This window comes from Aptenodytes patagonicus, chromosome 12, assembly GCF_965638725.1.
Source record: "Aptenodytes patagonicus chromosome 12, bAptPat1.pri.cur, whole genome shotgun sequence".
NCBI lineage: Eukaryota > Metazoa > Chordata > Aves > Sphenisciformes > Spheniscidae > Aptenodytes > Aptenodytes patagonicus.
Genome location: NC_134960.1, coordinates 22,615,243 through 22,630,361, shown reverse-complemented (window position 1 = coordinate 22,630,361; position 15,119 = coordinate 22,615,243). Strand labels below are relative to the sequence as shown.

At 57.1% G+C, this 15,119-nt stretch overlaps 1 protein-coding gene across 1 annotated transcript; it reads left to right on the top strand.

Annotated features, from left to right (window-relative positions):
* The first annotated feature begins 737 nt into the window (after window positions 1–737).
* Window positions 738–6,837, top strand: STING1 (stimulator of interferon response cGAMP interactor 1). The gene is made up of 7 exons (XM_076349989.1): window positions 738–803; window positions 1,136–1,380; window positions 2,017–2,197; window positions 3,130–3,238; window positions 3,396–3,634; window positions 5,285–5,471; window positions 6,359–6,837. The coding sequence occupies exons 2-7, from the start codon at window positions 1,136–1,138 to the stop codon at window positions 6,550–6,552; spliced, it is 1,155 nt and encodes a 384-aa protein (XP_076206104.1). The 5' UTR covers window positions 738–803; the 3' UTR covers window positions 6,553–6,837.
* The last annotated feature ends 8,282 nt before the right edge of the window (window positions 6,838–15,119 follow it).

Sequence of the window (15,119 nt, the reverse complement as noted above, 5' to 3'; positions counted from 1 at the left end):
AGGATGGGTAATGCCTCACTGCTGCAGACTCCGCTGCTGGGACCAGGGACCTGGGAGGTTTGAGGGCAAACCTCAGCAATAACAGCTGAGTCAAAGGCGGCCTTGTGTACCTCGGCTGCTCTGGGTCTGTGGTCGCTAGGACCAGGGACCTGAGAGGCTTGAGGGCCTTACTGGCCAGCAAGAGCCTGGCTGCAGGAAGCCCCTGCTGTGTCGCCAGTGGCTGGGCACTGCCTCCCGAGCCAGCATCTCCCGGAGCTGGGTGGGGTGGGGGGATCCAGGGTGCTGTGAGTCACCCTCTCTGCTAGAAGGAATTTGCTTCTGTTTCGCCCCTGGAAACCTGCTGCACTTAATAAATTCAATCTTTGAAATCTGCTGCACTTAATAAATTAAATCTCAATAAATTCTGGTTTGCTTTCTCATTCCAGCTCGGCTCAGCCCCACTATGACCTGACAGATACGTTGGGGCTTTCCAGAGGCGTGAGCTCACGGATGTCGAAACCTGCCACATCCACCCAGCGCTGCCAAGTGCCTGGATTTTCTGCAGGCTGAGAGGCCTCATGGGTGCGCTGCGTGGGAGGGCTCTAGTGCTTTCTACAAGCTGCTTGCAGCTGCAACAACTCCTTTCATTTTCATTTTTCTCAGTGCTGGGAATCGTGCAGCTGCACCTGTGGGGGTTCTGGGTCTCTGTCTGCGGCAGCAGCCTCCAAAAAGAGCCACGGCTGCAAGGGCTGGAGCACAGAGCCCGTTAACTGCAGTGCAGGAAACCCAGGCAGCGTCCGGTCTCACGGCTGGTAACTGCTCCGGTGAGTGCGGCAAGAGGAGCGATGGTGGCTGCGGAGCAGGGAGGGCTGGCGTAGGGTTGGCATCGATTTGGGAGTGGGGTGGCCAACCAGGCCCTGTCTTGCCGAGCCCATTTGGGCACAGGGGGCAGCCCCAAGGTGGCCTGTGCAGCGCACAAGGGAACCTCCCCAGAAGCGGCTGCGTTTCAGCAGCATGCAAAGGAAGGGATGGCTCTGTTGCGTGCTTTGGGGTGTTCGTGCTGGATGTGCATGTGTGTCCCCATTCTCCGCTCCCCACAGTGCTGCTGTGAGCGCTGGGGACAACAATTGCTGCTGACTCCCCCTCTCTGCCGCAGATGTCTCGGGAATCGTGGCAGCCAAGCCACCCCACCGCCTTGCTCATCCCCAAGGCCCGGGGACGGCGAGCGCAGCGTGCCGTGTACCTGCTCCTGGTTCTGTGTGCTGCAGCGCTGTACCTCACCGGGGAGCCCCTCATACCCACCATCCGCAGCTTCACCTCCCACTTCGTGGGCCTGCAGATCGGGGTGCTGCTCAAGGGCATCTGCTACCTGGTCGAGGAGATCTTCCACCTCCAATCCAGGTGAGCCAGCGTGGGGGAGGCTGTCTCCTGGGCTCCTGGGGCCACCCTGGGGACAAGGGCGTAGCAGCCTCTGGGTGTCGGGAGGGATCTGCTCCTTGTGTCTACCCCCACGAGTGCCCTCTGTGGCAATGCTCTGCTGTGCCCCGGCAGCACATGCTGCTCTCCACCAGCCTCGTGTCTTTCTCAGCTCCTCCTCCTCCTCCTCTCCCGTCTCCTGCCTGCCCAGCTCCCCCGTATGTCTATGCACCTCTCCCTCTCCTCTCTGTGGTAGCTCCCTAGTGTGCCCTTTACCTGGGGAGCAGATCTCAGCCCCCAGCCTTCCCCCACCACCCAGTGCCGGAGGGCACGGGGCTGTTGGAGGTAATCTCCCCTTGCTGTCTAGGGCAACATTGCATCTGCTCCCCTCCGAGACCCATGGGTGCTGCTAGAGACCCAAGCCCTCTCCTGGCTGGGGGCACCTGGGGTGCACTGAGCAGGGTCCCACAGGGCTCCCTGGCTCCGGTACTGCTCTAGAAGGTCAGCAGCACTGGCAGGGAGGTGGGAGCATCCCCCGGCCAGTGCCCCGTGGGCTGCAGATGGGGATGGCGGGCAGACGGGTGGCCGCCAGCCTGTCTCCTATCTCCCTTCCCCACCCAGGTACCACAGCAGCTTCTGGAGGGCCCTGAGCGCCTGCTTCCCCCTGCACTGGCACAGGCCCATGCTGCTCGCCTGTGGCTCAGCCTATGTGACTCTTGTCAATGGAGACGGACAGCCACTCAGCTTCCACCTCACCCTGGCCAGCCTGTGCCAGCTCCTCATCCTCGCTCTGGGGCTCCAAGTAAGGCACCAACACCTCTAGCCTGGCCAGGCATCCCGGGGAGCACGGCAGCCCCGAGCGGTCGTGGGGGCAGCTGGCCCAGCTCTGCGCAGCCCCCGCACGTACAGCCCACCCGCACGCAGCCCCGCAGCGTGAGAAACGCTCTCGTTAGCTCAGCCCCAAAGAGCTGATCTCCTCGGCCCCATACTGCCACACACGCCAGCAGGAGGGCCAGGCTGCCATTTAATGAGCACAGCCGCCCCCGGGCGCTGGCAGCAGCCCTGCTGCAGCCAGAGCCCCGCTGACACAAAATACAGGGGTATTTTTAAATCCATCAATCAAGCTGGTGCTTGGGGGTAAAGGGTAGCCTGTATGGTCTCCAAAGGGTTAATTATCAGGCATGCTGTGGGTGGCAGAGCCAAGCTCCAGGTACCTCTGCAGCATTGGGAGGGCTCTGCTTTACCCCAGCAGAGCTGGAAGGGGAGAGGGGTTGCCCAGGCTACAGAAAGCTGCTTTGGGGAGGGCAGCCATCAGGCGCCTGTGGGGTTTCAACAGCCATTTCCACCTAAATGAACACACAGAGCTGGCAGGAGCCACCGGTGGCCCTGGAAATCCCACCATCAGGCGCTGCGATGTCTCCTCCCGCATACTGGAAGCACTGAGCAGATGCACAAGTTGCACTAGGACATGCAATCCCAGTGGAGGATGCAGCCAGAAACGTGTCCAGCTCGCTCTGGCATCAGCTTCCTCATCTGCAGGGGCTGTGTGGGCCATCAAGAATGCTTGGCCCCGCTGCCCGACGTGGCGGTGGAAGGGAGCAGCAGGGTTGCTCACTCTCCAGATCTCTTTGGAGAGGGTGGCTGTTCTCCAGTCTCTGCAGAGAAGCGTCTGTTGCAGAAGAGCCCAGGTGGCTGCATTCATCACCGCTGGTCTGTCTTTCCTTCCCTCTGCAGAAGCCCTCAGCAGTGGAAATGTCTGAGATGTCTGAGAGGTCGAAGCAGAACGTCGCTCATGGGCTTGCCTGGTCTTACTACATTGGGTACCTAAAAATAGTCCTGCCACGTACGTAGCTGTTTCCCTGCTTTATCACGCCTACAGATAGAAATAGCTCCTAATAACAATCCTCCCACTTTTACAGTGTTAGCAGGGAAATGGGGAGCAAGGTAGAAAGCAGCTGCACTCACGCCAGGCACCTCTGCCCGATGCTCTCTTCCACCAGGGGTGAAAAAGTCGATGGAGGAATTCAGCAGAGCCAACCCCAACGTGCTGGCATGCAGGGAGACCTGGAAGCTCCACATCTTGGTCCCTCTGAGCTGTGACGTCTATGATGACCTGGAGAAAGCTGACAGCAATATCCGGTACCTGACAGACCTCACTGAAACCACCCTGACCCGAGCTGGCACCAAAAGAAGGGTCTACAAACACAGCCTCTACGCAATCAGGGATGAAGACAACAAGGTATATTGAGTGCAGCGTCGGGAGAGCAGTGGGCACGCTTCAGCCCAAACGTCTTCCTGGCCTCAGATCCCGGCCCAGAAGTGGCCATAAGGGCAGGACAGTGTCCCCTCTCCTATTAGATACTCCCAGCTTTCAGCAGGCTTCCATGAGATGGAGAGGTCCTGTCCGTGCCGGCCATCTGCACCCCTTCCTCCTGGCTGCCTCCTCCCAGGCTCAGCCCTTGCAGGGATGTTGGGCTCACTTAACCCCTCCTGGAGTTGATTTAAGTCCAGAAAACAGCAGAAAACTGAGCAGAAAAAAGCAGATGTGGGGTCCAGAGCATCACTTCCCATGGGACTAATGAATATTTCCTTTTGTTGTGAAGAAGTGCTTGAAAATGTCTGTGTGAGTCATTATATAATTTGACTCTCTCCCCTTCCCCCAGTCACCTCTTTTCCGGGCTGACGAGCCCTAAATCCCTCTGTCTCACATTGCATTCATCTCCCTCCACATCTCCAGGCAGATGGGCCTCTGCCCCTGCACCCTTGGAGGAGGAAACACACTGATCCTGCTGACGCGGCCGCGGATGGAGGCATCGGCAGAGCGATGCTTCTCACCTGGGTCTCCCTAATTTGCCCTTTGACGGTGGCCGATTACTCAGCTGCTGCTTTTAAAGCCATGCCTGCAGGGACTCCAGAGCCTCTTTCCTGGCCCTGCTCCTGGGGGAGTACAGTCAGCATCGGGTTTTTCCTGCTACAATGCACGCACTGATGCCGTGTTTCATCCGCCAGTCTCCTGCTGAGTCACTCAGCACCAAGTGAGCTCCAGCAGCTCTGCAGCCTGGGCCTGCCCTGACCCGCTGCATGTTGTCAGCAAAATCTGTCCCTCAGCTTGCTGCTGAGTCGCTGGTGAACGCGTGCATGGCAGCGATGGTAGGTCCAAGCCTTGGCGCCTGCTCCGGGTCACTGTGGTAACTGCCCTCCAAGGCTGGTAGCTCTTCCTGCTGCTCTGCATTTACCCAGGGATCCCGTCCCTCTTCCTTCTAACACGCTTTATTAAACTTTCCAGTTTGCCCCATATAAGACTTACTGGTAACCCTGCTCCTCCTTGGAATTTTTATGGCCTTAACAAATCTCTCCTCATTTGTTTGATCAGCCTCCTTCTAGCTGTGCATTCGCCTTGCCAGCATTTATCCTCTTCTCCGTTCTCCTACGCTCCATTAGGATGCTCAGACTTCCCCTTCTCTAGCAGAAAAGCCACCAAGAAGGTGTGATCAGTCACGGGCAAGGGGCGTCTCCTCGGAGGACCAAACTCCATGGGGAAAATCACTCCCCAGGCTGCAGATTGGGAGTGCTGCCAAAGCCAGTGGCTGCACCCTGGGGCCCCGTGGGAGGGAGGCAGGTTCCGGAGCCCACCTGGCGCACGGGGCATGGCCGTACCTGCCTGCCTGCCAGGCCAGTTGCTCTTTCCCCACTCGACACAGGGCAGGGGGACACTGGGGCCAGAACCCCTGTCCCTGTCCCGGGGGTCCAGCACACAGCACCAGTGCAGGGCAGGCCATGGAGCTGCCAAGGGGTCTCGAGGGCTCTGCCCAGCGCCAGGGTCGCCCGGCAGCCCTTTGCCAGGCGCTTGGTCCTCCTGCCCCCGTGTCTTTTTCTTCCATCCCTGCAGCTCTGGCACTGCGCAGTGGAGTACGCCACCCCGCTGCAGTCCCTCTACGCCATGTCCCAGGATGAGTGTGCTGCCCTCAGCCGGGAGGACCGCCTGGAGCAGGCCAAGCTTTTCTACAGGACATTGGAGGAGATCCTGAAAGGCTCCAAGGAGTGCGCGGGTACCTACCGGCTCATTGTGTACGAGGGTGAGTGAGGAGGGGAAGAGGGTAGGGGTGCCCAGCACGGTGGCTGTGCTCCCCCAGCCCCTTGAGTGACCTCGGATCAGGGCAAGCAAGGGGAAGCAGGCAGGATCCACGTAGCGCTTGGCTGATATCCCCACTCACACGGGCATGCAGGTCCCTGCCGCAGTGGGAGGAAGGGGCTGCATCCCCAGACAGAAGGACTTCTTGCTGTGGGTCTTGGAGGAGTGGGGAGGTTGCTGGCAGAGCTGGTCCCTGTTGAAGTCCCCAGAGGCACCTGAGACAAGCAGTCTTCCACTGGGGCAGCAAGAACGCTTCCACAAGGATTAAATATAACAGGGGGCTTCCAGGGAAAGGAGCAGCTCCCTTCGCTGCTGATGTTCTTGGGAGAAACGGCTGGGGCTGTCAAACCCTCCCCAGCATTCGGACAGGTGTTGGTGTGTGTGCTGGCTCAGTGGCATTCCTCCTGACGGGACGAGAAGGAGCGAGGCTATCCCTTCTTCCTTTTAATTTCCCTTCTCCTCACCTCTGCCAGAGCAGCAGGGCTTGAAAACAGCTTGCTGCTTCTTGCTGAAATGAATCTCATTGTTTTTCAGAGGAAATTCAGCGCTCTCCCTGATGGGGAGAAGCATTTCTATCTGGCGAGGTAGTTCCTATCACAACAAGCACTATGGGAAACCAGCACATACTGCCTGTATTTTCCTCTCCTTCCTGCACTTTGTGTTGTATTTTCTTTCTTCTGGCGTGCTGAGAGGAAGTGAGAACTGTATTTTGACTTCTCAGGAAATTCGCGTATTTTGTGGCATCTCCCAGAGATTCTGCTCAGCTCCCTGCCCAGAACCCTGCCTTGGGCCAGACCAGTGAAGGTGGGTTTTGTCTTTTTTCTGTTCCAGAGTCGGGCAAAGCAGAGACCCACTTCTTGTCCAGAGACATCCTCTGGCACCTCCATCAGCAGCGTCAGGAGGAGTACACCATGTACGAGGGGAACCAGCCTCACAACCTGTCCACGACCCTCAGCTCAACAGAGCTCAACCTCCAGATAAGTGAGTCAGACCTGCCGCAGCCTCTGCGAAGCGACTGCTTGTAAAGCACCAGCGCTGCCCAGCCCCGCACCACCGCCTCGGGGCCCCGGTCCCCCTTCCCCAAGCCCCTTCCTCTTGCAGCAAGTGCTGCCCGTGGCAGCGATCCCCAACCTCCTGCAGCAACTGCCCGCCAAAACCTCCTGTGCCTCATGTTTGCTGAAAACAGCTGACTGAAACCACAGTCCTGTGACATACTTCCCATTTTCTTTGTTATGTATATCTCTCATTAATCCGTGGGTGGTTTTTTTAATCTGCTTTGATTCATATCAGATAAAGCACTTTCCTCTGGAGTAAGTTGCATTATCCTGAGCCTTGGGCACGGTGTGCAGTCTGCCCTTGGACATCCTGTGGTGTTGGACGGGGCTTTGGAAATCCCAGCCACGAGTGTGTGTGTGTGTGCGCTGGGTCCAACACATCCAGCCAGCGTGGCCTGGCTAATCTGATGGCTTCTGCAGGCACAAGGAGTATGCGCAGGACTTCCACGGTACCCTCCAGCCTGATGGACCCCACTGCGCAGTCACACACGAACATCCTCACTTTCCACCCACTCGGGATGTGGAGGCAGAAGAGGAGGAGGTCAGGCCTGGGGAACTCTGACATTCGGTAGTCCCACAGTGCAGGAAGCCTCCCTGCCTTTGCTCCATCCAGTACTTTCGCACCGAGAGGCATCTGCGGTGCCTGCTGATGCCCTTCATGCCCACATTCCTCCCAAGCACTCCACAGAAGTGTTTCTCCAGCCCCAAGGGACGTGCCAGACCCCCTGGAGCTCTGGGAAAGGGGCAGGGTGCAGTCCCGGGACAACTTGCGTGGGGTTTTCGGTGCAAGACATCACATGTTGGGCTGCTCATCCCTCTGTGCCTGGGGGTGAGGTACCCTCGACAAGCCCAGCAAGCCGGGCCCTCCCTGCCCGCTCAGGCCCTGTGTGGTCCGGTAGAAGCAGGGCAGAGGACGTGCAGCGGGTCTGCCTAGCGTGGCTCCGAGACATATGATTTCTTGGCTCTGCCCATCTACGTGCTCCTCCAGGATCTGCCTGGAGAAGACACCTAGGCTGAAAAAGGGGCTGTACGCGTGCCAGCCCCCATGCCTGGGCACCCCGCATAAGGCCACGCTTGCTGGAGAAACCCAGCTTGCAATGGATGGAGCCTGCTCCCGAGGGACTGCCAGGACCAAGCAAGTGGATGAGAAATACAGTCCCCGTGGTGGGCTGCTGCCAGGAGCCTTCCCATCCGGGAAGACAGCAAAATCCCAAAGGTGCCCTGCATGACCTGGGCCAGCCATGGGGCAGGGGAGCCAGTCGGTCCCTCAGGCAACCAAGCAGTGCCCTGCATGACCTGGGCCAGCCATGGGGCAGGGGAGCCAGTCAGTCCCTCAGGCAACCAAGCATGAGTGAGGCAGCGTGGCCAGAGCTGTGTGCCATGGGGCAGGATGGTGGCTCCAGGGCTTGTTGCTTACCGGGTTGCCAGAGAACATGGCAAAGCTTTGCCACGGTGCAGCTTGGCAAGGCCACAGAGCCAGGGCCAGAGCTGTGCACTCACTGCTCCATGCCTCAGTTTCCCTTTTTGCCAAGAGCTGAAGGAGGATTTAGCCAGCCAGTTCTGCCCTGGGTGGGAAGGGAGGGCAGGAGGCAGCTCAGTTGGCTTGTTATGCTGTTGTGGTTTAACACCAGCTGGCAACTAAGCCCCACCCAGCCCCTCGCTCACTCCCCCCACAGTGGGATGGGGGAGAGAATCGGAAGAGTAAAAGTGAGAAAACTTGTGGGTTGAGATAAAGACAGTTTAACAGGTAGAGCAAAAGCCGCGCACGCAAGCAAAGCAAAACAAGGAATCCATTCACTGCTTCCCATGGGCAGGCAGGTGTTCAGCCATCTCCAGGAAAGCAGGGCTCCATCACGCGTAACGGTTACTTGGGAAGACAAACGCCATCACTCTGAACGTCCCCCCCTTCCTTCTTCCCCCAGCTTTATATGCTGAGCATGACGCCATATGGTGTGGGATATCCCTTGGGTCAGCTGGGGTCAGCTGTCCCAGCCGTGTCCCCTCCCAACTTCTTGTGCCCCCCCAGCCTGCTCGCTGGTGGGGTAGGGTGAGAAGCAGAAAAGGCCTTGACTCTGTGTCAGCACTGCTCAGCAGGAACGAAAACATCCCTGTGTTATCAACACTGTTTTCAGCACAAATCCAAAACACAGCCCCACACTAGGTACTGGGAAGAAAATTAACTCTATCCCAGCCAAAACCAGCACATACCCTCTGATATTGCAGCATCCCTACATGGATGCGATCCCTTTGGTCCCCCCCAGCTCCCAGGACTTTGGCAAAAGGATGAGGTCCCTTGAGAGCTCCCACTCGCCCTCAGCCTGAACTTCCAGCATCAGGGCCCAGACACAGCTGTGACCATCCTCTGGGCCATCCGTGGAGACCCTGAGGGGACTGCGGAGTCCAGGGGCGTGACCTGGCCGCGTGGCTGAGGATGGCGACGAGAGTGCTGTGCCTGGTTCCCTCCTGGCTCTGCTCACAGCTTCCTGGGTGGCTTTGCCTGGAGGCAGACGCTCAAAAGCATCCTAGGGGATGGCACTACCTCTGTCTGTGGATACCGGTGAGTCTCCAGCTAAGCCAGCTTCCCTACCACTATTTTTCCAACGTGGCTAGGGTCCCTCAAGTCCTGTCTGGACCTGTTGGCCAATGGTCTGGTGCCAGGTATGCGATCTCTCTAACAGCAGGCTCAGGCTCCTTACTGGAACTGTGGCTGCCCAGCCTAGCCATGTCCTCGCCGCATGGCTCCTGCCAGCAGCACCCAGCAAGCTGCTCCTTCCAGGAGCCCAGCGTCCACTGGTCTGAGCGTGCACAGCCCGTGCAAGGGCCGTGATGCACTGCAAGGACAACAAAACCAGCCAAGAGGACAGAGCCAACTGCGGCCGCGGGGATCATGGCAGGGCGCCGGGTTTCTTTGTCAGTCCCAGGCGGTGGCTGAGGTGAAAGAAGGGCAGGAAGACGGGTGCCCCAGCCAGACCCCCGGCCCGGGAGGCAGAGGTGCCTGGGGAGCAATCCTGAGACAAACCAAACAGCTGGACCTTTATGTCAGCGCTTCTTCACGTACCTGGTACAACAGCTTTGGTGCTGGTGGGGGGCTGTGTGCGTGGGGCTCCCAGCAGGCGAGAAGGCAGCTCTAGTGGGCAACCTGGCAGAGCAGCAGACCCTGCCGGGAGCCTGGTTTAAGAACAGCCTGCCTGCGCTGCCTGCAAGGGCAGCTCAAAGGGCTCCGACATGACTGCTGCTTCAGCCTTGTTTGCTCCACAAAGAGCTCATGAGGCTCATCTCAGAAGCTTAGACACAGCACCCAGGATTCTCCTCTGAGTGGAAGGAGAAAAACCTGGGCGTACTATTTGGAACAGCTGGATGAAAGTTTGGATGATTGCAATTTCTGTTGGGAAGAAGGCAGCCTGGAAAACCCTCACCCTGCAGTCAGCCACCACCGGCCACTAGCAGCTCAGGCCACATGAAGCCTGCGGAGCCAAGTGCTTCACAGCTGCCCGAGGAGACCCAGCAGCGCTGTTAAGCCCAGCTGGCAAACTGAGGCACAAAGAGTTTATAATCCAGCTCCTTAACCACCTTTTGAAGCCTCTGGGATTCAAAAGGGCCCTGGGACCTGCTCAGGCTCCTGGGCAATAGGCAGCCCAAGGTCAGCGAGTGCCTGGACACCCTTCCCCTCACGCAGTGCCAGAGTGGCAAGGCTCCAGAGACGCCTGCGAGCCCTGTGAGCCCTGTAGGACAGCATTTGCTGACCCTCACGGGCTGGTACCACTCTCCTGGCCTGGAAGTGCTGTTTTTTACGCTGAGGGTGGTGAAGCACTGGCCCAGGTTGCCCAGAGAGGTGGTGGATGCCCCATCCCTGGAAACATTCCAGGTCAGGTTGGACGGGGCTCTGAGCGACCTGGTCTAGTTGAAGATGTCCCTGCCCACGGCAGGGGGGTTGGACTAGATGGCCTTTAGAGGTCCCTTCCAACCCAAACTATTCTATGATTCTATAAGTGTGCTCTGTGCTGAGGCCTTCTGCCCCCAGTGTGACCCCAAATAAAGAGGGATTGGCTACAGCTTATTCCTCTCATCTAAAGCCACTCATGAAAGAGCTCCAGTTCTTTCCCAAGCTTTCCTTCCCAGGATAAAACTGCTCTTACCTGGCAGCCGCCTCTCAGCAAAGCAGCCCAGGTGAATATCAGGGCTCCATCTTTCACACACGTGGGAGCACATGGTGGGAGATGCCTCTCCCCGGCTCCAGCCCAGCAAGCTCACAGAGGAGATTTGGCTGCACATTGGTCCCGCTGGGACTGGGAACTGGAACCCATTTCAGGATTCAGTAAAACCTTAATCTGCAGCCTAATCTCTGGGTACTGCATCTGTGCAAAAGACAAAAACGACAGATGAAAGGGCTGTAAGGGAAGGTTTGTGACAGCAAAGGCCACTGCAAAGAGCCAGCTCCTCCTGGCCTGCTGGTTTGCAGAGGTGCCGGGGATCTTTGCCGAGGCCTCCAGGATGTGCCGACTGCCCGGGGCTGCACTGGCCAGAGCGGGAGAGGGGAGAGCTGTGCTGCTGCAGGCGAGGGACCTCCTGCTTGCGGTAGGAGACGCGTACCCCTGGGTGCAGGGAGTGGAGTGCTGCACCCGAGCGGTCTGGCCCTGGGGCGTGGGCAGGTGGACGTGGGTCCTGATCACCCACCTCCTGTTTCGAAGCAGCGTTCCCAAGGGCACAGAGCAAACTCTGTGGGCACCTGCTGAGATTCAAGGTAAATGCATGGCATCAGGGCTGAGCTCAGCAACACGGGAACAGCCAGAAGCAGCTGTGTGAGCAGCAAAGCCAGCACCACCGCAGTCCCCGAGGGTTTGCGCCTCCAAATCCACTGGGCATCCTCGTGAGGTACAAACACCATCTCCTTCCTGACGCCCTGCTCCCTTCCTATATGGGCGCTTCTTATCTTGCCCATCACCGCCTTCGGTCAGGTTGGGCTGAAGATGGCTGATAAGCTCAGCCCATATTATCAAGGGACAGGTAGAAAAACAGGCACAAGCCCAGAGGAAACCTCCCAGCGCAACTTCATTCCAGCAGAAACCGTGCTGCCAGCCAAAGGCTCAGCTCCTGCCACTGCTCAAGGGCAAAGCCAGGGCCAAGCAAACGGCAAGGTGAAAGCCTTTGCTAGCAGAGTGAATCGCAGGCAGAGCTGAATCAGAGGCAGGAAAATCAAACCTCAGAAGAAGTGGAAGCTTGCTGCCCAAGCTGGCAAACAGAGGATAACCACTTTCCCCTTGAGCTCCCCAACCGCACAAATCAGCTCAATTTTTGCGCTAATTGCAGCCTTCCACATCAGACCTCACTCGGGACACGCCAGCTTCTGGGGCGGTTGAAGGTGCCGCAGGGCGTCAGCAGCACAGACGCAGCCTGGCCTGCTGCTGGCATGCACCAGCAGGGCAGTGGCTTCCCCCCCGCAGCCCCATGCCGTCACCGCCACTGTGCCCGCCGCCATGAGGGGGCAAAAGCCCCAGATGTCCCTGGTCATCACACGGTGCTCAGGCATGGCCTTGCTTCAGCGATGCCCTGTGCTCCAGTGCCATGGCTGCCAGCGGGAGGCAGAGGTGTGCAAGGGGCGCACAGGGACTACCCCGACCTGGAGCCAAATGTGCAGGGACTGCCAGGGCCGTGAGGGGTGATGAGCAGATTTAGGGGGCATCTTCAACCTGAGCCCCCTGAGCACAAGCTGTGGGGGACAGGAGCATGGCCCCAAGCCGTCATGGAGAGGTGCCTGACACAGGGCTACGAGCCCCAGCTATTGCTTATCCCCGGAGCAAGCACAGAGCCACGGGGGTGACTCATGGATGGGCTCGGTGCAGCGGTGAGAGGTGGCTGGCACTGCTCTTGCCCTACTTTTTCCTCTCTCCACTGCTTCTCCGCTCGTTGAGGATGTGTGGGACAAGGAGCTGAGCTTTCCAGCCAGCTCTGCAGTGGGACTGCTGGGTCCCGGGCATCCAGGCCTCAAAGAACTAACGACCAAGCCAGACACAGCCCACCAGCCCCACCGGCAGCAGAGTGGTCTTGCCGAACATTTTTGCCCAACACCCGGAACTGCTCCAAGGCCTGAGCAGCTCTTCTCTACCCTCAGGGTGAAGGAGAGGCGTTAGGGAGCAGCAGACCCATACCTGAGCCATAGGGAGCAGCAATGCCACCATACCTCAGCGAGGTGAGCTGAGCAGGCCCAAGGTCCACCACCATCCGGTAACAATGAGGCAGGCCCGAGGTTGAGCAGGCAGGGAGGTTCACGGTCAGGGTCCGGGTGAGCAAGGCACAGAGCCAGGCACAGGACGGCTGCACCCTCCCTCCAGCCAGGGCCGGGGCCAGGGCTCAGCTTGGATGCAGCAAGGACGAGGCTTCTCACAGCTCCTCCTCACATCTTAGCTGTTTTCCCATCAGGTTTTGTTAGTGCCATTTGGATGTAAATAAGCCCAGCTCCTGTTCGTTTGCAACCACGGAGTTAGCCTGGTCGGCAGTCCTTTCTGAGGCACACTTTGGTCTTTTCTCCTTGTGGGTGACCAGAAATCACTATTAGCTGCCTGTAGTGATCCATCCATATCTGTCCTGCTCCATACAGCAAAGAGGAGACTTATTTTTTAACCTCAGGGTGGCTGATATGTGAGTTGTCTCAAAGACCCGTTGCAGAGCAGGTGCTCGGGCTTTTACCATGCACTTAGAAAAAATGACCTTCAGTTTTTCTGCGAGAGATGCATGTGCCTATTACAAGAGTGTCTTTACTCCTGCTCTTGTACGTCTTCTCCTTTACCGCGGATGAGAAGCCATCAGTGCAGACTGGCCTGCCATTTGCACAAATACAGCAACTATCCGGGACGGGGAGATGGGGAGGATGGAGGCAGAGCGCTCCCGAGTTCTTGCCTTTTGGTTTGCGAACGGTGAATTTAGGATTTGATTTTATGGAGGTTGCGTTCCCCTTACTGCCTAAAACCTCTCTGGACTTTCTGAATAGTTTATTCTCTGGAGGGATGTGTATATTGAAGATCACCGTACTGGAAGTCCCGGGAATTTTCAGGATGACTCCAGCTACATGGACTGATATTTAAAGAAGGGGATGGAGCTGAAAGCTGCCTTGTTCTCGCTAGGTTCAGGATGAGAAGTGTTTTTGGCTCAGGAGCCAGTTCCAACCGACATGGCCATGGTGGAGGGCAGAAGTCAGCCGGATCTCTGGGCACTCATCACCAGCCTGGCGTCAGGCACATGAGCGTCCTTTGGGAGGGCGGACACATTGCGCAGGCAGCTGCAGTCTGCTGGAAGCAGGGAGGCACCCCTACGGAGCTGCCTTTCCCAGATGTCCTTTTGGACATAATTCTTACCTCTTTCGCACCTAACTCCCAGCTGATGCTGACACCTTTGTGACTCTGGGGTTAAGGCTAGACAGGAGAGTTCCTCTGCTTATATTTTGCTGCTGGGTTTTGGGGTTGAGAGGTCAGTGTCTGTATGACCCTCAAGAGCCCATCCCTGTAAATGACAGTAGTAGCAGGCACCATCATTCAGCTCAGTGCTAAATGATTTCAAGAACAACTATTGGTAAGTAAAAGATGCCCCGTGCCATCCTGGCTTCCCGCTTCTTTAAATGGCACAAAAAAGTGCTGGAGCATCAGCAGAGAAATTTCCTTGCTGTTTTTTCAGCAGCTTAAGAAAAGACACGCGGCTTAAAAGCAGAACAAAGAGAAAAGATGCAGCGTTCCTTGCTCTTGGCTATACTCTCACTTACTTACGTGTCAATCTGAGCAGCTGATCTGGACGCTGGTTTTCTCCCTCTTGCTCTTGCTGTCTGTGCTTGCGGGACCTTGTCTGGTAAAGAGAGTATTCTTATAATGCTGGGGGTTAGCGACTGGATCACGGAAAATGTGTTGAGATTTCTCATTTTTGCTTACATTCCTGGTAACTACTGTCTGCTGAAGCCTTATGCCAAGGATACACCTTGGCTGTAACTTTTCTTTCTAAGGGAAGAGCCAGAGTCAATTTTGACTCTTTAAAAATTTTATGCAGTGGCTTGAATGTAAATGTTGGCATTAACAAAATAGATCTTCCAGAAGACCCCCAAACCTGACTCACTGTAAGGCCCTCTCTGATGCTGAGAGGCAGGGAGTGTTCTCGGCTTCATTTGCGCTCCCACCCCTCCACTCCTGGGAGCTACAAACTCATCCTGAAACTCGGGCCCTGAAGCTTTTGAGCAGAAACTTTCTGATTGTTTGAAAAGGTCAAATCATGGAGCCTTGGAAATGCAGGATGCTTCTGTATCTGGGGCAGGAGGGGAGAAGAAGCCAAACGTAACTATTTCTGAAGTTTGACAATAGCTAAAAAGATTCCCCAGGGCCTACTTTTATTTGTATCCTTAAATCTTATATCCATGTAATTTCTAAAGACCAGGTGAGTTTGGTTGGTAACTGTGCAGGTCCAGAGCAAGGAACACTTTGTGCATGATGATGCTTTACAACCAGCTTGTGCAGTGGTGGTCACTTCGTGAGGCTGAAATAAAACAAGTTATCGGCAGATAG

Coding starts and splice junctions, on each gene's coding strand:
- STING1 (XM_076349989.1), top strand. CDS start 1,136: ATGTCTCGGGAATCGTGGCAGCCAAGCCACCCCACCGCCTTGCTCATC. Junction 3,635..5,284: donor TCAGGGATGAAGACAACAAG/GTATATTGAGTG, acceptor CCATCCCTGCAG/CTCTGGCACTGCGCAGTGGA. Junction 5,472..6,358: donor CCGGCTCATTGTGTACGAGG/GTGAGTGAGGAG, acceptor TTTCTGTTCCAG/AGTCGGGCAAAGCAGAGACC.